This window comes from Paroedura picta, chromosome 4, assembly GCF_049243985.1.
Source record: "Paroedura picta isolate Pp20150507F chromosome 4, Ppicta_v3.0, whole genome shotgun sequence".
In the NCBI taxonomy this organism is placed as follows: domain Eukaryota; kingdom Metazoa; phylum Chordata; class Lepidosauria; order Squamata; family Gekkonidae; genus Paroedura; species Paroedura picta.
In genome coordinates, this window is record NC_135372.1 from 128,983,204 (window position 1) to 129,005,177 (window position 21,974).

The 21,974-nt window shown below is 48.4% G+C and overlaps 1 protein-coding gene across 2 annotated transcripts; it reads right to left on the minus strand.

Moving 5' to 3' along the window:
- Positions 1-4,964: 4,964 nt before the first annotated feature.
- On the minus strand, positions 4,965-21,015 carry ZFP64 (ZFP64 zinc finger protein). Of its 2 annotated transcripts, XR_013230600.1 has the most exons (7): positions 20,828-21,015; positions 17,424-17,663; positions 16,581-16,742; positions 14,759-14,821; positions 12,317-12,568; positions 8,227-9,598; positions 4,965-6,786 (listed from the first exon to the last, which is right to left on the minus strand). XR_013230600.1 is itself a non-coding variant. In XM_077335641.1 (6 exons), the coding sequence occupies exons 1-6, from the start codon at positions 20,874-20,876 to the stop codon at positions 8,316-8,318; spliced, it is 2,049 nt and encodes a 682-aa protein (XP_077191756.1). In that variant the 5' UTR covers positions 20,877-21,015; the 3' UTR covers positions 7,845-8,315. The 2 variants fall into 2 exon arrangements, 1 of the variants encoding a protein (XP_077191756.1); XM_077335641.1 differs by lacking the exon at positions 4,965-6,786 and having other exon boundaries at positions 7,845-9,598.
- Between the last annotated feature and the right edge of the window lie 959 nt (positions 21,016-21,974).

Here is a 21,974-nt window from a genome sequence, read left to right on the forward strand (position 1 = left end):
TTTATTTAAAGATTTATATCCCACCACTTCCAAATGGCTCGTGGTGGGTCACAATACATAATAAAATCCCCAATAAAATCTCATCGCTGAAACCCAGTATAGCCAATTCTATAGCACAACAACAACGATAAAAACCTCTTTCCCCAACCCAGCCCCAAGATATTAATGCCTCAGAGAAAGGGGGGGTGATCCAGATGCCCCAGCCTCAACCAAAGATCTGGCAGAAGAGCTCAGTTTTAGAGGCCCTGCAAAGCTGCAAAACCTCCTCCTGGTCTTTCAGCCCTCCTGGGAGCTCATTCCACCAGGTTGGGTCCAGGACCGAAAAGGCCCTGGCCCTGGCTGAGACCAGGTACACTTCTTTGGACTGGGGACTTCCCTTAAACTCCACACTTAAGAGTTGCTGGGGGAGGGGGCTTTTCTCACCCTCATCTTATCACTTAAACATGCAGGTAACAAAAGAATTGACCTCAGAATTACAGATTGGAAAGAGACCACAGCCATCCAGTCCAGCCCTCCACCATCTTGGGGCCTTACAAAACACATACTCCTGACAGGTGCTCATCCAATATCCTCCTAAAAATGAAGGAGACTCCACCACGTATTTAAACTCAGTTAACATATCACCCCCTGTCCCCCTCCAAGCTACAGATAACTAGTTCTCTCAACCTTTCCTCACAATAAGGCATGGATTCCAACCCCTGACCCTTCTCTGAACATTTTCCAGCTTGCTAATGTTCTTCTTGAACCGTGACACCCAGGACTGGACACAGTGCTTTGGATTTCCCATTATGGATTGGGAAATCCTGGAGGTTGGTGGGTAGATCCTGGACACTATGGAATTTGGGGATGTGGGAGTGAGACTTTAACAAGGTATAATGCCATAGATTTGATCTTTCGAAGAAATCATTTTCTCCAGTTGAACTGATCTCTGTAGTCAGAGGACATCAGTTATAGTTCTGTGAGATTTCCAGGGACCACTCAGAGATTGGCAAGCATATCTGCTGGCAAGCCCTGAGCGGGAGGGGTTAGATTAGCGGTAGTCAAACTGCAGCCCTCCAGATGTCCGTGGACTACAATTCCCAGAAGCCCCTGCCAGCATTCGCTGGCAGGGGCTTCTGGGAATTGTAGTCCATGGACATCTGGAGGGCCGCAGTTTGACTACCCCTGGGTTAGATTGATTAGCAGTGCCATTTTTGAGAGGCACAGGCCACTACTTTTTAATTCAAATGTCCCTACAAATAAAAATTTGGTATATAAATGGGAGCAATTGTGTCGCTGGGGGCTTAAGTCAATTTTTTTTTGGGGGGGGGGAAGAGTGTGACTTGTTATTTGATTTTGACTTGCTTCAAGCTTTATTCTGGGGAAGAGGGGTGGGCTGAAAATCGAGAAATAAAAATAAATTAATTAATTAATTTTGATTCCGTATGTAAGTTTGATATCAGGAGGCTCAAAATGGTTTAAAGCGCCCCTTTCAGAAAAGCATTTTATAATGAATGATGATGATGATGAAGTCGTGAGTCTTCTCTCACAAACACGCGGAAAGGATGAATCATCATTTTAGGCACTAGAAATGACTTTTAAAGGTGAGGATTCGTTCACGGAGCATTATAGAAGAGATTTTCCGAGATGGAAGTATTTTAATTATGCTATAGCCGGGGTAGCCAACCTGTGGTCCTCCAGATGTTCATGGACTACAATTCCCATGAGCCCCTGCCTGGCAGGGGCTCATGGGAATTGCAGTCCATGAACATCTAGAGGACCACAGGTTGACTACCCCTGCTATAGTGCACTCGTCGGGAGCTCTTGAGAGTTATAGAAATCATTTGCGTGTTTATAATTCATTTCTCCCCTTTTTTTGCCCCCCTCGCCATGAGCTTGCTCGGGAATGAGGATTTACATCTGAATGGAGAAGTGAACTGTCCACCAAATGGCCATGGAGGCTATTAGCAAGGAAAGATAATCAATGAGGAAATTGTTCCCTGCAGAGCACTTTTCATGCAGAGTCATCACCAGAAAGCAATTCTGCTCTTTGGTTGAAACACACACACATACACACGCACACCCCACAATCAAACGAAAGCTCCTATTCTTTCCTCATCTATTTGGAACTTCGATATGGACACTATTCCCAAATGAACAAACTGACACATTTTAAATCTCCAATTGTTTGGTTTTCCTGACGAGTGGAGAAGGCGCTTAAAAAAAAAAATACTCTGCTTTTCTCTCCCGTAAGCGGTTTACAATCCCTTTTCCCTTCTCCTCCCCACAACAGGCACTTTAGAATAATAGAATAACAGAGTTGGAAGGGACCTCCTGGGTCATCTAGTCTAGTGGTCCGCAACCTTTTTAAGGTTGCAGACCGGTGTGTGGGGAAGGCGATCTGGGCGTGCGCATGCGCAGCAGCCCATGCACAAACACGCATGTGCGGGCCTGCCATGCATGCACGTTTGCACCCGGTGGGGCCGCAAACGCGCATGCATGGCAGTTTCGCGCATTTTGCCCCAGCAGGAGCGCAACTGCGCACGTGCGGCAGGTCCACGCATGCACACATGCGTGAAACTGCCACGCATGCGCGTTTGCGGCTCCATCGGGCGCAAGTGTGCATGCGCAGACCTGCCGTGCATGTGCGTTTGCACCGCCAGAGTGCCAGTGGCCGCGCTTTCCCTCCCCCCCCCGCTTTTGCGGCCAATTTGTTTGCAGCCTGGGAAGTTTCTCGCTGCGGGGGGGGGCGGGGAGAGGGAGCCGCAGCCCGGTGCCAAGGCCTTCGCGGCTCCGGCAGCCCGGTGGTTGGGGACCACTGATCTAGTCCAACTCTTCGCGCAATGCAAGACACTCACAACCCTATTTCTCATCCACTGCAACCTGCCACCTCCTTGAACCTTCACAGAATCAGCCTCTCTGTCAGATGGCTATCCAGCCTCTGTTTAAAAATTTCCAAAGATGGAGAATCCACCACCTCACGAGGAAGTTCCTCTCTGTCAGGAACTTCTTCCGGATGTTTAGACGAAATTTCTTTGATCCCCCACTCCTCTATCATATGCAGCAAGCTGGGTAACCTTGGGCCAGTCACAGTTCTTTCAAAGCTCTCTCAGCCCGACCTACCTCACAGGGTGTCTGTTGTGCGAAGAGGAAGGGAAGGCAATTGTAAGCTGCTTCGAGAGTTCTTCAGGTGGTAAAAAGCACGGTACATCCCCATCTTTTGTATGTCCCCCACCCCCAAATTGTTTTGCTATGATCTTTCTTTATTTGATGTATATACTGCCCTCCTGGTGTGCCAGCTCAGGGCAGTATACAACATATAATCAGTCACAGAAATGATTAAAACCGGATAATAACATATTAAAACCACTTCAAACAACATCTACAATTAGCACCTACAACTTCTTTGGGGAAGAACTGCAGTCCAGACATTTCATCATGCTGCCTGAATGGGAAAGCATGCATTTGCAAAAGGTCTTGCCCGCATCCACACTCATTCCCTTCCACCGGGTCCTTGCAGCTACCTTTCTTCAAGCTGTGTCACCAGCAGCTATGACGCGCCTTTAAAACCCCCCAGCAATGACTATAGCTGGGTTTTTGCCATCAAGCCACAGCAAACATACAGCGATCCTGTTAAGGTTTTCAAGGCAAGGGGCGTGCAGAGGTGGCTTGCCACTGCCAGCCGCAGCATCAAGATTCTGGGAGGTCTCCCATCCGAAACCTAACGAGTGCCAACCATGCTTAGCTTCTGAGATCTGAGAACTCCGGGCTAGCCTGTGATATCCTGGAACAGGCTTCCTCGGGAGGTGGTGGGTTCTTCATCTTTGGAAGTTTTTAAACAAAGGCTAGATAGCCATCTGATGGAGAGGCTGATTCTGTGAAGGCTGAAGGGGGTGGCAGGTTACAGTGGATGAGCAATAGGGTTGTGAGTGTCCTGCATAGTGCAGGGGGTTGGACTAGATGACCCATGAGGTCCATTCCTACTCTATCATTCTATGATTCTATGATATCCAGGGCACCATTATGCTATACCATTCTTGTTAAAAAGCCACCCCAGTGTCACCTGTTGGCGTTATATGGGAAAGTGGAGGGAAGATTATTAGTGACGGAACGTTTGCAGAAAACTCCTGTTGGGATGCTCCACTGCTAACACGCCTTCCTCTGCATTTGCAGTGGTGATTTATACAAAACAGAGAATCTTCCCCTTGTAGATGAAACCTGCCTCTTCAGGTTGCTCGCAAACTTTCCTGAAGGCTAGAGTATGAGGCTTGACAATCTTTGCTGTGAAATCTAGCACAATATTGCGGTGTACTAAGTGTTGCCAGAGTGCCGTTTTTGTAATATACACCCAGGTTATCTTTCCTGTTTATCTGATAGACCTATATACCAGCCCAGTGTAACTGGCTAGCCTTCCCAGCAACATACCTATACTGGCTTCGTACTGTTGAAGAAGCTACACACATCTCAGTCTGAGAAAGTGAAATAAAGATTCTGTGGTTAGAGAACCTAATTGTGGCCTTAGGTTTCTGCGTGGGAGTGCATTGTTCTTGCTATTATACATTAATTGAAAGATCAGGCACACAGTATTCTGGATTTGAATACTTTCCAAGCTCCTGCCTGGCGGAATGAGTTGCTGGTGGATCCCTGAGCCCTGACAGAGCTGCCAAGATTTCACAGAGCCTGTAAAATGGCGATCGTCCACCAGGCCTATAGTTGAAACCAGGATAATTCACATCATCGTTACACTGGGCCGGTCTTCCTTTTCTCGTTCCCAGCTGCTACCAGAAAAAGACCTTTCTCCTGAATTTATGATGGGGGAATTAGCAATTCTAGGAGATCCATCAGCAATGCGAGCGGCAATAACAAGTGAGCTACTCCACCTGTTTTTTAGAAAGAGGCAGTTCTAAAAATTAATTAAAAGGAATTTTATTGAAAACAAATCAAAATGGCTCCTAACTACATACATACGATTTAATCTATATCGTCAGACATACAGAGGAAAATAAAGAGATGATCAAGTGTGAAAGAGGGAGTATTTGGGTCACATGAAAATTATATTTACCATTGTGTTGATCGGGAGGGGCTCCAGAAGAAGCAGCCTGTCCAGCAAGCTGGGTCTTGCATAAGGTAGAGCCGAATATGAGAAAGGAGATTTTTCTCTGCTGCCTTTTTATACCAAAATTTGTAACTTGAGGGCTAAAGGGAGGGCATGGAAGCCCTAAGACAAAGCCTTAATATGATCAGGAAAGCAATGTCAAAGAATGGGCGAACCAGATTTTGTTAAATGGGCCATGAAGGTACCTCTGGAGCTGCTGAAAGCCCTCAGGTGAATCCTTGGGAGTGGATTTCATATGCATTCTGTTTGGGAGGGAGAGTCCAGGTGTGAAGGATGCTGTGTAAATTGGATTCTGATGTGCAAGTTATTAAAGACAGAAGGAAGGTGCTAAAAGTATGTCTTCATCAGGAATAGACGTTGAGTTAAAACAATACAAGGTAGTTAATTCAATCTGCCACTGGCCTCGGTCCTTTGTACCATTTGTGCTCAGGTGGGGACTAATGTCCTGCCCTGCCCTTCTGTGCAAATAATTGCATTGCCCTGTAAAAGTCAGATTTCTCACCAAGAATGTGACTTCATATACAGCCTGTCAGTTGACCTATTTTTGTCACACAAAGTATTATAGGTAGCCATATGTTGGCCTGACCTGTGTTGCTTACACTGAACCAGAAATCAATATGGAGGACTGCAGCCCCCCCCCTCACCCACTACCATCAATATGGCTGGGAAAAGGGGGGGAAATCACAAGAACAAAATGGCGGCATGGCAGAAGGTAGAAGACTTTTTAGTATGATCACTTTTAGCAGCTTTTATTGTATCTTTGTATTTATTGAACGTTGGTTTTAAGTGTTGTGAACCACCCTGGGCCCGCTAATGAGGAAAGGACAGTCAATACATTGAATATAATAATAATAAATATTTATATGTAAGGTGGGGGCATAGTTCACAAGGTTGGCTTTCTGCATGCAATGGCTTTACCCTGTAATCTTGGCCATGCTGGAGTGTATTAATGTTAAAAGACCAGGCAGAAGAGTTGCACCGTCAGCTTTGCCAATTCCCTTCACTACAATATCTTGTCAAATGGACAGCCCATGCAAGTCGCAAAGAAACAAAACAGTTGGGCTTCCGCCATAACGATGGTAGTTTCCAGGGAAAGGCAGCTTTGTAAATCAAACAAAAGAAAAAGGTGAAAACTGAGCACGCTTTGGTAGTGGTGGGAATTGTTGACAAGTCGCTGTCAATTTACAACAACCCGTCGGGGTTTCAAGGCAAGAGAGTTGCAGAGGTTGGTTTGCTGTTGCCTGCCTCTGCGTCACAACCCCAGGCTTCCTTGGTGGTCTCCCAACCAAATACAAAATGGGGCTGACCCCTTTTAGCTTCTGAGATCTGATGAGAACAGGCTACCGTGTGTTTGAAGAAATGGAGAGTCCATCCCAATTCCTCATAGGCTGGTAGATATCTATAGAGACAACAGATATCGCAATACAGATATACCCCATTTGTAAAAATGGCAGAAGACCCGACAAGATAGAGGTGACCTTTCCTTTTTATTGCTTCTAAGTTAATTTATCCTTATTTACCACTGAAAATCTTGCTATCCTTTTGGGAAGAGTTTTCACATTAACATTCACCTTGCAAAAAGAGATGGGGAGAAAAGAGAGGAAACAACAACGCAGCAGTGTCCGTCTCACGGGAAGTGCCGATTATGCATCGCAAAACCATCTGAGCTTCAGCTTGAGTTCTAGCACCACCTATTGGGGACAGAAAATTATTCGTTGCACGTTTTCTCCTAAGAAACAAAAACAAGTCAGGGAGTGGAATCTGCTCGCTTCTTCGGGGACTGCATTTTAGGCACTGAAATATGATAAAGTCAAGGAAGGAAAGGACTGGCTCAAGGTGTCCTAACATGATGGTGTAAATACAATGTGGCTCAAGTAAGGTGTGGCATGCCAGTCCCAAACAGGAATCCAAAGAGAAGCCCCTGCTGGAACCCATGTCAAGACGAGGCCAAGTGTGAGTGTGGTGGGTGGGGAAGGGGACGGAGGCTTAAACCCTCCCTTGAGTCTGTGTGTGCCAGGGTGCCGGTGGACAATCTGCCCCACTCAATGCCTGATCACTGCGTTTGACATGATGCTGGGTGCTCTATTCATGGAACTCTCAGTGTCTCATCTGACCTAGCCTGGACCCCTGGGATGGGTGTCACGTAGGATTATGGTGCAGTGAACTCCAGCATAGGAGTACAGTCAAGGCTGTAACCTAAAACATTCAGAAGTACTACAAGGATTTGGAGAATGAATGGAAAAGGCAGGAAAAAAACCACCCTTTCGCCAAAAGCCCATTACATCATGCATCAAATCAGTGGCTTCTCTAGAGCAGTGGTCCCCAACCACCAGGCTGCGGCCCGATGTTGGGCTGCGGTGGCCCCGGCCCCGGGCTGCAGCTTCCTCTCTCCACCCCCCCCCCCCGCAGTAAGAAACTTCCCAGGCCGCAAGCAAAACGGCTGCAAAAGTGGCCGATTAGCTTGTGGCCCGGCAAGCTTCGTTTTGTGGGAGTGGGGGAGAGGGAAGCAGGGCCACGCATGCGCGTTTGCGCCATGCGTGGCTGCAAACACGCATGTGCAGCACTTCCGTGCATGCATGGATGTGCCACGCATGCAATCGCCCTCCCCACCACCGCCGGTTCGCGGCCCTAGAAAGGTTGCGGATCACTGCTCTAGAGCAGGGGTAGTCAACCTGTGGTCCTCCAGATGTTCATGGACTACAATTCCCATGAGCCCCTGCCAACAAACATTGGGAGGGGCTCATGGGAATTGTAGTCCATGGACATCTGGAGGACCACAGGTTGACTACCCCTGCTCTAGAGCATGAAGATCTTACCAGGACACCTCCTTCAGTGGGTATATTTTTAAGGCTACTATTTTCAAGGAAGTATTCCCAAATGCCTCCAGTGGTGGCCCACCAAGCAACGCTTCCAGACCTGGAAAGGAAGACTGTGTTCTTTGAATAATGCTATTCCTACTAAGCAATACCCAAACCGAAAAGCCCATGCTTCCCTTCTCTTCCCTCCAATGCAGCAATATCTGTAGGCTCGATATGTGCGCATGGGGTGCTCCCGCCAAAAAGATGTTCTGTTCCCAGTGAGCACATCAACAAGCCAACATTCTGACTCCAGGGTCTGCTTTGGCTGCTGACCTCAACTGTCAAAATCTGGAACGTGACACAAGGCTGAACTTGATACGTCAACAGAATGGTGAACCCAGGCTTTCCCCCCTCTTCCCGGACTAATCTGGTATGGAGTCTGCAGGACACAGCAAACTTGCATGGCCTCCGCTCTGGATGACAGAGTAGGTTTGCTTTGTCGCATCTACGTGAGCCGGGGAGGAAAAAACGGGTGGCGCTGAAGTCACGGTGATGGTTTGGTCCTCGTCGCTCACCACCGTCACCTCCCCTGCCCCTTCCTGAATCAAAGCATTGAGCCCTTCCAAGTCTGAGCAGCTGATTCCTGCACCGTTGATGAACGCCTGGCTAGCTGAGGCCTCCTGGCTGCCCACTGGAAGGGCAGGAATTAGGGTCTGGTGGGTCGTGCCTCCATTAGCTTGATCGTGGGTCGTCAGGAGAACGGCTGGTTGGCCTATCGAAATGCTCTCCGCCTGAGACCCCGTGGGGAGAGGCGGGGCGAGCAAGCTCACCTGCTGCAGTATTTGCAACTGGCTATTGCCCGGGAGATCTTCCTGATTTTGGCTTATTAGGGTGGGAGGTACAATGTTGACCGAAGCTGCTTGGACGAGGCTGCCGGCCGGAGGCATGTGATGTCCGACGATGATCTTGACCTGTCCTTCGCTGTAGGGCGATGCCTGCAACGGCACTTGGAGATGGCTGACCGTAATAGGAGCCCCGGTTGGCCGACTTGGGTCCATCTGGAATTGCAAGACAGCCATCTCGGTATTCTTCACCCCGTTATAGTCAACATGTTGCCTCTTGTGGCTCCTCAGCGAATCTTCCCGGACGAACGAAGCTTCGCAGAGGTCACACTTGAATGCCTTCTTGGCCTCCAGCCTGGCTACTTGCCTGGCGCCCCCTTCCTTGGGCCCGTCTCCTTCAGTCTTCTCCGCGCTTTTCTTCTTGACCTTGACCTTCTCTCGGTGCACTTTCTTCATGTGGGTGGTCAGGTTGCTGCGCTGCTTGGTGTCGAAGCTGCAGAACTCACACTTGAAGGGGCGGTCCTTGAAGTGGACCCTCTCGTGCACCTTGAGGGTGGCTTTGTTGGCGCAGGAGTAGCTGCACTCGGGGCATTTCACCGGCTGCTCGGGTTGGTGGGTTCGCAGGTGTTGCCGGAGACTCGTCTTGTTCCCGCACTGGAACTCGCACTCCAGGCACTTGAAGGTGTTCTCCATATTGTGCTTGATGCGGATGTGCGACTTCAGGTTCCCTTTCATGGCGCAGCGCACGTCGCAGAACTCACACTTGTAGGGCTTCTCCCCGGTGTGCACCCGCATGTGCCTCTTCAAATCCGAGTTGATTTTGAATTTGGCGCTGCACAGACGGCACTGGAAGGGGGCGTCTCCTGTTAGCAAGAAAAGCATTTTGAATGAGGGAGGCCGAACCAAGAACTACTGCAGCATCTGGGTAAAGAGCGTTCTGGAATCAAATGGACAGAGACTGGAATCAGTATTTGTGCTAGCCTTTCGGCTGACCTACAACCAACAGAAACCGAATATTCGCCAACTATTCATATTCACCAAAGATTCAGAAGAAGAAGAAGAGTTGGTTCTTATATGCCGCTTTTCTCTACCTGAAGGAGGCTCAAAGCGGCTTCCCTTTCCTCTCCCCACAACAGACACCCTGTGGGGTGGGTGAGGCTGAGAGAGCCCTGATATCACTGCTCAATCAGAACAGCTTTATCAGTGCTGTGGCGAGCCCAAGGTCACCCAGCTGGCTGCATGTGGGGGAGTGCAGAATCGAACCCGGCATGCCAGATTAGAAGTCCGCACTCCTAACCACTACACCAAACTGGCTCTCTATATTCATACTACATTTCCTTGCCCAGATGCCCATTATCATGCCTGACCCAAACAAAGCAGCTTACAGTCGCCTTCCCTTCCTCTCCCCACAACAGACACCCTGTGGGGTAGGTGAGGATAAGAGAGCTCTGACAAGACTGCTTGGTCAAAACAGCATTAACAGGGCGGTGGTGAGCCCAAGGTCACGCAACTGTCCGCATGTGGAGGAGGAGCGGGGAATCAAACCTGGCTCGCCACTGCTCTTAACCACTACGCTGTGCTAGCATACATCAACGAGGCAGCTAACGGGGATTTTTCAGGGATCATATGAACAATACGGCTTTGCTGTGACACGCCTCCAAAGAGGGTCCCACCTGCTTAATAACCAGATCGACAGAAGACTGAATGCGCGCCATATCGATACCTTTCACAGTATGAACAGTACGGTTTTTCATTTTCACTCAGACGAGCCAATTATTGCTAATACCGCCGCATAAAGCAGCACCATTGACTTATTGTTGCTCTCATCCCGCTCAATGGCGCAATGTTCTTTTATGATCCCACTCATCATGCGCAGGGAGAAGAGTGAAAAAACCACAGGGTGCCATTTAAAGGCTGAAATAAAATGCAGGGAAGTCCGGAGTTCGGTAAATGTTGCCGTTCTTTAATAATCACGACGCATATGGTTTAATTTTGTTTTTACCAGTTTAGTGTTTTATAGATCTTCATAAACGGGAGGCTGCAAAAAAAAGCAAAAGTAATAATCTGCTTGCCTGGCTATATATTTAATCGATCCAAGCTGCGTATTCTTCAAATTGTGATGCGACATACTGTTCTAATCCATGTCTCTGCTTAATAATTGAGACCTGTGGTGTAAAATGTTTATTACACACATTTTTATTAATGAAGACACACAGCCTGCCAGTTCCGTTTATTTTAACAGGCTGGCTACCTCCAGTTGCGTACGTATTTCGAAAATCAGGCAGAATTTTTATCTGCTTTCCCAATGAAAGCCTAGAATGGTACCCTTCCCAAGACCCCCATTTTCATGTGCCAGACTTTACTGAGAAAGTCTCAATGTGGGCGGCGTTTTTAAGTTTCAGATCCAGAGGGGGATCTGATGTACATAGTCATCTCATTGCCCTTACAGAATTTGACTTTGGTAAGGAAAACCTTAAATTGGAAAAAAAAAAAAAAACGAATGTATTTATTTAATTTATATCCCACTTTTCACCCCGATGGGGATCCCAAGCTGCTTACAACACTCTCCGCCTCTCCATTTTGGCCTCACAGCAATCCGTGAGGTAGGTTAGGCTGAGACTGTGTGACTGGCCCAGGGTCACCTAGTAACCTTCCATAGTAGAGTGGGGATTTCAGCCTGTGTCTCCCAGATCCTAGTCCAATGCTCTAACCACTACACCACGCCAGACAGTCACCCAGTTACAGAAGCGGCTAAGCTACTGAGCCAGGATCCGCAATTTCTGAGCGTAGAAGGACCACTCACTCTTTATTTGGGGCATGCTACAGCTAGTGTCGGGTAGTGATTAGAGCATTACGCTATGCCAGGAAGTTGGAGGATCAAATTCCCCTGTCAGCATGAAGTTCATGAAGGCCTCACTAAAAGCCTGTTCTGAATTTTCGCACTTCCCAGGCATATGCAGGTCCAGACAGTGTGGTATAGTGGTTAAGAGTGGCAGACGCAAATCTGGAGAACGAGGCTTGATTCCCTGGTTCTCCACATGAAGCTGGCTGGGTGTCCTTGGGCGACAGTTTCCTCAGAACTCTCTCAGCCCCACCTACCTCACAAGCTGCCTGCTGTGGGGAGAGGAAGAGAAAGTGATTGGAAAGCACTCTGGGACGCCCTAGGATAGAAGAAAAAGAGTTGTTTTTTTACACCCTGCTCTTCACTGCCTGAAGGATTCTCAAAGCAGCTTATCCTTCTTCTCCTCACAACACAAACTCTGCAAGATAGGTGAGGTTGAGAGAGCTCTGACAGAACTGTTCTGCAAAAGCAACTCTAACAGGACTCTGACTAGTCCAAGTTCACCCCGCTGCTCTTAACCAGTACACCACGCTGGCCCCCTGGGAGAGAAAAGGAGGGTATAAAAACCAACCCCCCTTCTTCAATTTTGATCAGAATCATAGCATGTCAAGAAAAGGGGGCTAAGATTTCCTCCCCCCTCCCGGTTTTCCTGACTAGAAGCAGTCTGGGGAAGTGGGGTTTGGTCAAAGTCAACCCTATTTGGTCAAAGTCAACCCTGGGGAAAACATTCGTGACTCACCTGTGTGGGATCGCAGGTGAACCGTCAGCTGGCTGGAGTTGCGGCTGGCGTAAGGGCAGATCTGGCATTTGAAAGGGCGCTCATCGGAGTGGATGCGCTGGTGCTTGTTCAGGCTGCTGCTCTCCGCAGCTGCGTAGTCACAGTGCTTACATTTGTGGGGTTTAAACCCCGTGTGGGACCGCGTGTGCATCGTCAGCTTGTCTTTGCGGCTGAAGCATTTACCGCAAACTTCACACTTATGAGGCTTGTCACCTGAAGGAGGGGAGAGAAAAGCAGAGCACCAGGCCTGAGACGGCATGACTTCGCTGAAAGGTTTTAGCAGCGGACTAAATGCACAGAACTCAGGGAACTTTTAATTTTTTTGTTGTTTTCAAGTGGCACCGGGGTTTCTCCCTCCAGGCCCGCTTTTCAATCCCCTCCCCCAAAAGAAAAGGCGCAGGATGAAATATTTGCACAGATATGTGGCTCTGAAGATGGAACTGCTTTCTGCTGTGCCAACCTCCACTGAAACCTTGTTCACAAAGACTGAATCACGCCTTGCTCATAACTTAATGTGATGCGCTCAGATAATGCAGGTAAAGACTTAGTAGCGGATTTGAAATGATGCCGAATTCATTTCCAGGTGGCGGTGGACTTCCACGGCTTGCTTACCCTGCCAGGTCAAGTACAGCAGTGGTCCCCAACCTTTCCGAGGCTGGGGACCGGCAGGGCATCGGGCCGCACACGAGCCGTGCCCACGGGCCGCGCCCGCGGATCGGGCCGCGCCCACGGGCCGCGCCCGCGGATCGGGCCGAGCGGGCATGGCCCGCACAGGCGCGGCCCGGCCCTGATTCCCTCTCCCCGCCTCCCGCAGTAAGAAGCTTCCCGGGCTGCAAGCTTGCGGCCTGGGAAGTTTTTTACTGCGGGGGGGGGGGGCAGGGAGAGGGAGTCGCGGCCCGGCGCCATGGCCTTTGCGGCCCGGCACCGGGCCGCGGCCCGCAGGTTGGGGACCACTGAAGTACAGAACCGTGGATTCCTCAATGTGGACTCAGAAGAAAAAAGGAAATCACGAGGCACAGTGATGTAGTAGTCTCCTCTATGTTTATAGGTGAAAAAGTTATAACAAAGTCATAAAGAGTCAACCAAAACAGGATCCTAGGTTAAGTGACCCGCTTTCTGTTTTATCTTCGTCAGTGGTTGCTCTCCCAATATACTGTCATAGTAGTAGTCGTGGGGCACTTTATGAAATCCTCAGATGATTATGAGCATTTTGCCAATGTCATACTAGGTATCCCCTGTGCAAGCACTGGGTCATGTCTGACCCTTGGGGTGATGCCCTCTAGCGTTTTCATGGCAGACTCAATACGGGGTGGTTTGCCAGTGCCTTCCCCAGTCATTACCGTTTACCCCCCAGCAAGCTGGGTACTCATTTTACCGACCTCGGAAGGATGGAAGGCTGAGTCAACCTATGAATTAAAACTGGTATTTAAATGTTATCTGAAAACTCTAGATCCAATTAATCCGACACGAAGCACTCATGTCACTCCTGTTCCAAGGCAGATTCAGGTGGGTCACTGTGTTGGTCTGAAGCAGCAGAATAAAGTTGGAGTCCAGTGGTATTTTTAAGACCAACAATTTTATTTAAGGGATAAGCTTTCTGAACCGTGCACAAACTTTGTGGGTCTTAAAGATGCTGCTGGACTCAAACTTTATTCCTGTTCTAAATTGACTTTTAGAAAAGGAGGTTAAGTTTTAAAGCTTCTTATCCAGAGCTTTGCCCAAAGGGGAGGAGCAGATTTCACTGAATTCAAGATCTGAGAAATTCAGAGGTTATGAAGCTTGGCCAGTTTAAATGGATGCCCTTATCTAGGCCAACTCTAGGCTTTCCTAAACTTTCTGATCCATAGTCTCTCAAAGTGTGATATGATGCTGCTCTGATAGACACCATTTTCACAAAGTTTTCTTTTCTTTCTGGGCACTGAATCAACAGCCAGCTTGGCACAGTGGTTAAGGTTGGCAGCCTCTGGGGCACCAGGTTTGATTCTCCACGCCTCCTCCACATGCCGGGGGACCTTGGGTCAGTCACAGTTCTCTTTGAGCTCTCTCAGCCCCACCTACCTCACAGGGTGCGTGAGGGTAGGCGATCGTAAGCCGTTCTGAGACTCTTTCGTGTACTAAATGCCAGGTACAAAAACCCAGCTCTCTCTTTCTGGCATCCTGTTTTGAGTGGGGAGCTAGTTTGGTAGAAAATCAGCCTTTTCCAGCTCATTGTAACAATGAACAACATTTTGACTGTCTGAAGAATCATCTAACTTTTACAGGAAGCTCCAATAACCGTGCAAGCAAGTCAAGCTGAACTATGTGATTAAAACTACATTCCACCCCATGTCGATTCAGCCTCAGGGAAAGCTCATGACACCTGGCGGAAAAGGGCCCTCTTAGGCCATCACCCTGGAGATGTACCTGTGTGTGTTCTTAGGTGACGTTCCATATCTTTCATACCATAAGATGTCTTGAACTGACAGCCTGCAAAAAAGGGGGGAACAGCTTTAGGAAAGGCTAATAGAACAAAGAACAAAATAACGGAGAGGATGGTAACCTGTAGGCATGCAAACTCTATCACTTCTCTCTGTGTTATTCTCATTGTAAATAAATGATTTTAAAAATTAATATGATGGCCATATTTTGATAAAAGCGTTGAGTCTGAAGCCGATAAAATGTCATAATATGTTAGAGAGACCATTCAGTATTAGGAACAGGGGAAATTGCTGTTAGAATTCCCAAGTAAAGGCAAATTCCAAAACAATAATTATATTCATTTTGATGCTAACTGACCTAATCCTATGACAAAGGCTATTTCCCCCTCTGAATGATTGCCATATAAACAAATTAAAGCTTCCACAAACCTCGTTGTTCCTACATGGTAAAAAAAACCTGATTTAACCACTGCTGAAACCTGATTTAACCACTGTGTTCTAGTTCACAGGCGACCCTCTGAATTAAGCCAATTCATCTCATGTTGGGGCTTCCTCTTTTCCTACAGCATTCAACTTTTCCTAGCATTGCCTTTAGTTTTTTTTGGCTGAGCCTGGGCTAAACCACACGGTGCTTTGCTCATTCATATAACAACATAATTTTATTTTTAACCTGCCCTTTAACCTGCTCAGGAGGCCCTTTAACAAGCTCAGGGTGCCCTTTAACCTGCTTAGGACAGATAACAACACATATATAAAAATAATAAAATAACAATAATCGCCATATTAAAGTGTTGTGATGTGAACAGAAACTAACATACTCAGACAAGTATTGCCCTTGTAAAGCGAATGGTATTAAAACTCTCACATGTCCTATTTTATTGTCCCTTTAAACCAGGGGTAGTCAAACTGCGGCCCTCCAGATGTCCATGGACTACAATTCCCAGGAGCCCCCTGCCAGCAAACGCTGGCAGGGGGCTCCTGGGAATTGTAGTCCATGGACATCTGGAGGGCCGCAGTTTGACTACCCCTGCTTTAAACGGACACTCATGTGAACTATTTAATAGTAACAACAACAAGTTTATTTTTGTAGCCCACCCTTGGCAAACAAGACGGGCCTTCCTGATCCCGTCAAGGGTTCCTATGTCTTGAGTAACCACATCCCGGAAGCAATTGAGGTGGTAGCATTTTTGCAAGGCACTACAAAACTGCAGCATGAGAAGAGTTAGAACCAATCCCTGCTAGAAGTATTGTAATCTTGCAATCAGATCAGTTCAAAATTGCCTCTGATTCCCCAGTGAGGGGTGGTGAAATATGGTGAAAGCTTGGCTGATGTTTAGGGCAGGGAGGCCAGAATATCCGTGTTATTCTGGCCTTAACTGCAGGCCTGGTGGAACGACTCTGCTGTACAGGCCCAGTGGCACAGTCCCAAAACCTTCAGATCTCTCCGGGGAGAGCGTTCCACCAGACTGGGGCCATGGCCGAAAAGGCTCCAGCCCCGGTGAATTCGACAATCTTGGAGTTGGCCATCCGGAGAAGGTTCTGCTCATGTGATCTCAGGCTCCTTTGGGGGACATAAAGGGGAGCCCCTTCTGCCAGGCTTTCTGATGTATTCTGAGAACCGGTTCCGGAAGCCAAGGAGACCCAGCCAACCCATTTGCGCCCATCATTGCTTTGCACTCTCAAAACGGGGAGGTAACGAGGATTCCTCCCCATTCTGCAGTCCAGCACCAGACAGCAGAGCAGCATTTCCAGCCTAGGCAACGGTCTCACCGAAACGACAAGCTTCCCAGCGGTTCATGTCGTCCCACCTGGATAGCAGCAGCTGAGTTTCTTCTGAGCTGCTGATGGAGCCCCTTTCCTGGTGCGAGGCTTCGGGGGTGGGGCGGCCACGTCGGTGAGCGGAGGCTCACTGTTCTCACCAGGAAGGTACGTTTGGTAGCCATGTTCAAAAACAAACTCTGGAGCAGACACTGGAAAACATGCGCACAAGAAACATACACATAACTTTGTAACACTGAAATATTGCCACGTGGCACTGTGTTCTTCAACAACAAAAGAAGAGCACTGCTGGAGCAGTACCCTGCTTTTCACTACCCAAAGGTTTCTCAAAGCGGCTTACAATCACCTTCCCTGTCCTCTCCTCACAACAGGCACCCTGTGAGGGAGGCGAGGCTGAGAGAGCCCTGATATTACTAAAGAAGAAGAGTTGGTTCTTATATGCCACTTTTCTCTACCCAAAGGAGGCTCAAAGTGGCTTACCTTTCCTCTCCCCACAACAGACACCCTGTGAGGTGGGTGAGGCTGAGAGAGCCCTGACATTACTAAAGAAGAAGAGTAGGTTCTTATATGCCACTTTTCTTTACCCGAAGGAGTCTCAAAGCGGCTTACAATCGCCTTCCCTTTCCCGTCCCCAGAACAGACACCCTGTGAGGTAGGCGAGGCTGAGAGAGCCCTGATATCACTGCTCGGTCCGAACAGCCCAGGTCACCCAGCTGGCTGCGTGTGGAGAAGCAGGGAATCAAACCTGGCTCACCAGATTAGATTAGTAACATCCATCACTCACCCTGCCCAGTATCTAAGGTGTGTGGCCGTGATCTGGTAGTTTCGGCAAACCACAACAATGTGCCGTGAAACCCTTTGACACGGCATACCTGTAATGGTTTGGGTCTCCGAAGTGATTGTTCTAGTTGTGGTTTGAGTCTGTGTCGCCGGTACCATTTCTTCCGCCACGAACTGCACCGTACTGGTGGTCCCGGCTGTCGTACCAGAGAGCTGGCAGCCGCTCCTCTTATGCGCAACAAAGGCATCCAGATTGTTGAACTGTTGCTTACATAGTCCGCAAATGTGGATGTCTGGAGTCAGTTCCACCAAGACGGTGGTGCCACCTGGGACTGGGACAAGTGAAAATAAAGTTAGAACCACAAAGGTCAAAGTGTTCTACAAGGCTTAAAGGAAAGGTCAAGTCCCACAGAAACCGTAGAATCTGACGCTATGCCTGGGGCCTCTTCTGGTTACTGAGTGTCTGATGTATACTTGCTAGGATCACGCAAGAGAAACAGAAATGGATTCAGCGCAGTGCCAATTGTGCAAACTCCCGTGCAACACTTACCGCTTCCCTCCCTAGCTCTGACCGTTCTGGCACACATTTTGCACAATGGGAAAATGGGTTCTGGCCACCCTATAGTCAACTTTGCACAAAGGGCTAGCTAGCCTGAGGGTTCAACCCCCCCCCCCACGCACACACACATTCCACTTGTGTAAGCCCAGCTGGAATCCGGATAGATCCCATCCAACCGCCATTACCTCTTCAAACTCTTCTCAGTGCGGAATAAGGCACCACTGGTTTTGAGGAGGCTGACGCTTGGAGCCACAATAATGTTAATAAACTCTCTTGAGGGTACTCAGTCTGTGAGTTTCTCTCATTCCCACTCTTCTGCCAGGCCTGTGGTCTAGGCCAGGACAGCTTAACATGTGGGCCTCCAATCTTTTCTCTTCCCACCCCCTTTGGCTGGGAATATGTTCTTGGCCTATAGCCAATCCTGCAGGCCAGATTGAAGCTGGCTGGGGTTGGTGGGGTGGGGATTGGGCCGTTAGTTTGAATTTTTAGGATGTTTTTAATGTGTCTATGTTTTAATCTGTGTTGTAAACTGTCCCATGCCCGCTTGCAGCGGGTGGGAGGGTCTATGAATCAAATAACAAATCAATAAACGTTAACAAATGATGGTAGTCAAAATGAAAGTTTTTTGGCTTTCAAAATGAAAGTTCTTTGGTCCAGCAGCAGCAGCCTGAATTCCCAGCTGGAGAATGTCAGGATGAAACCTCTTTTGCATCCCAGAAGACCTCAACCATCGACAGTCCTGATCTTCTCCCCCCTCCCCCCCCCTTGAATGGGACCTATTTAACAGAACCTGTTTTATGGTGTCTCTCCCTTTTGCTGCCTTCATAGAATCATAGAGCCAGAAGAGGCCATACAGGCCATCCATCCCCCTGCTCAATGCAGGATCAACTTTGAACATGTTCTCTATAGCAGCAGCATGTGCCTTTCCCAAATAATATAATTAGTGTGACCCATGTTGCCTTGTAAATGTACTGATACACACTTCCGTGTACTAAAGTTGCCATGTTCCAGCATTTAGGCTCTTTCTAAGGGTCATTAAATGGTAAATCTCTAGTGACAGCCAGTGGTGTAGTGGTTAAGAGTGCCAGCCTCTCATCTGAAGAACCAGGTTTGATTCCCTACTCCTCCACATATAGCCAGCTGGGTGACCTTGGACCAGTCACAGTTCTCTCAAAGTTCTCTCAGCCCCACAGACCTCACTGGGTGTCTGCTGTAGGGAGAGGAGGAGAAAGGTGTTTGTAAGCCATTTTGAGACTCCTTCAGGTAGTGAAAAGTGGGGTATAAAAAACCAACTCTTCTTCAAATTCTTAGGTGGATTGGAGGGACTATTTAAATGAATGACTTATGGAGTTATACTACACTCAGGTGACAGCATCTCTTGTCAGTCATGGCATTCAGTGTGCTAAACTGCCTTATATTAAGAGCTAGTATTGTGTAGTGGTTAGCCTGTAGGATCTCACGGAACATCAACTGAGTTTTCATGATCTAGTAAGCCCATCATATGGCCCATTTTGGACAGTACTACCTATTTTGACTAGCTGATTTTGATAACCTGCTTGGTGTAGTGCTTAAGAGTGGTATCTTCTAATCTGGCAAGCAGGGTTTGATTCCCCGCTCCTCCACATGCAGCCTGCTGGGTGACTTTGGGCTAGTCATAGCTCTGATAGTGGCTTCTCAGGCCATACAGGCTTCTCAGAGTTCCCTCAGCCCAACCTTCATCATAGGTGTCTGTTGTAGGGAGAGGAATGGAAGGCAATTTTAAGATCCAAGCTCTGAGGAAGGGCTATCCTGTAGTGGTCCAGTGCGTGTTCTGCATACAAGTTGCAAGGGTTCCGTTCTGGACCAGGGATGAGATGATGGGAGGTGGAATCCTTAATAACTGGTGCTCTTGTGTACATAATAATGCGCCAAAAGGACCAAGAAAATGTTATAGTATTATTACTGTTGTTGTTATTATTATAAAATATATTTAATTTAATTTATAGGCCAAAAGGACCAAAAAACTTTTTATTATTATTATTGTTATTATTATAACAATATATTTAATTTATAGGTCGCCTCTCCTTTGCATGCAGGCTGTGGAAGCTTACAATTACATATTGCGGTCCCCTTCCTTATAGCTCCACTTACATGTCTCAACTGCCCCCCCCCCCCCATCTTCGTGGCCTGACTCCAGCTCTCCATGGCACCTAGGACAGAGGGTTGCCAACTCTGGCAAGGGAAACACTTGCAAATCTGGAGAAAATCAGATCCAGACTTCTGCAGGGTGCAATGCCACCGACTTCACCCTCTAGGGCAGAGGTAGTCAACCTGTGGTCCTCCAGATGTCCATGGACTACAATTCCCATGAGCCCCTGCCAGCATCCGCTGGCAGGGGCTCATGGGAATCGTAGTCCATGAACATCTGGAGGACCACAGGTTGACTACCTCTGCTCTAGGGAACTGACCTCTGTTATGGAGCTCAAGTGGAAACCCAGGAGATCTACATCCTCTACCTTGGACCACCCGCTCGCCCCTGGCTCCCTTGCGTCACTGCCCGCACCTCATCCCTTTGCAAACATGCCCAGCGCGTCCATGCACATGCTATCCTTGGTGGACAGGCGGCAATCTGCCCCGCTTGCACCCCAACTAACTTCCCTCTCAGGAAGGATGCCCAGATCGACGCCCTCAGCCTCCCCAGAGCCTGCACCCCCCCTCCTCCCCAGGGCGCTGCACCTCGCTCTCCTCCCCATCCCACCCACTGCGCTTCTCCCGGCTCTCCCTGCCAGCGTCACCCAGGTTCCCGGGCCGGGTTGCAGTGCATGCAGGCAGATTCCCGGGCAGGGCCGAAGCTCTCTTCTGCCACTACTCAGGTTTCGGGGCCCGGTTGCGCCCCGGCGCGGCGCCACTGCTCCAAGCCCGGGCCCGGGAGCGCGTATAAACCGCGCAGCCACTTACATTGCACGGGCCCGGGGAAAGACTGGGCGGACGGCTCGCTCGGGTTCATCGTCGCCGCCGGTGGCCGGGCCTGCTCTGCTGCCCGGGAGGGGAGGGGGAGAAAAGAAAGGATCCTGGGCTAAAGAAGGCCTCTGTTCTCCTCCAGCCCCCCCCCCCTCTACGAGTCGGAGGGCGGGGACGGATGTGGAGCGGCTGAGCATGCTCCGTAGCGAGGCTGAAGCCATGGCGGGGCTCCCTTGGCAAACGCGTCGCCAGCGCTTCTGCTGGCGGTTTGTCCCGCGCACGGCGTTGGGGGATGCATTTGCAATGCGCTTGAGAAGCAGGGTCTTTTGAACTGCACAGAAGTGGCGAAAGCGTATCGAAAGTGCATTATCCAGTGTGTGCAAAATTCAGGGGGGGGGGAATTAAGGAAGTGGTTAGCTGGGCTGCATCCCTGTTGCTGTCGGATCGTTTTCTTTCTTTCTTTCTTTCTTTCTTTCTTTCTTTCTTTCTTTCTTTCTTTCTTTCTTTCTTTCTTTCTTTCTTTCTTTCTTTCTTTCTTTCTTTCTTTCTAGTACGTACATATAAAATTACACTTGTATTCCACCCTTCGCTGGCGGCACGTTTTATTATTTATTTGTTTGTTTGTTTGTTTGTTTGTTTGTTTGTATTTTTATACCGCCCTTCCCTACGGCTCTGGGCGGTTTACATAAAACATTTTGGTACATTTACATAGAACATGGCACATCACAACAAAATTGAACAATATAATTTTTAAAATAAACATTTCTCAAATTAAGCCTTTAAACCCAAAAACAAATATAATTTAAAATTTAAATTTTAAAATATCTTCAAAGCTGCCTCCTCTTCCTTACTGAGGTTGGAGAGGTGTCCTAATCAACTATCAGGGTTTAATTTGTTTATTTTATTTATTTATATACCCCCCCCTTTCAGCTCAGGGCGGTTTACATGGAAAATAGAGACATGGCAGTACAATACAATCAGTGGATTAAAGGCAGGGGATATTCTGAGTTACTGGCTTTTATATAAACAGGAGTCTTAGAGCTATGCGTGTGCATGTGTGTCTGTGCGTGAGAGAGAGAGAGAAGTTGCTTCTGATTTATGGTGACCTTATGACTGAATCTCCTGCCACATATCCTATGGCTGC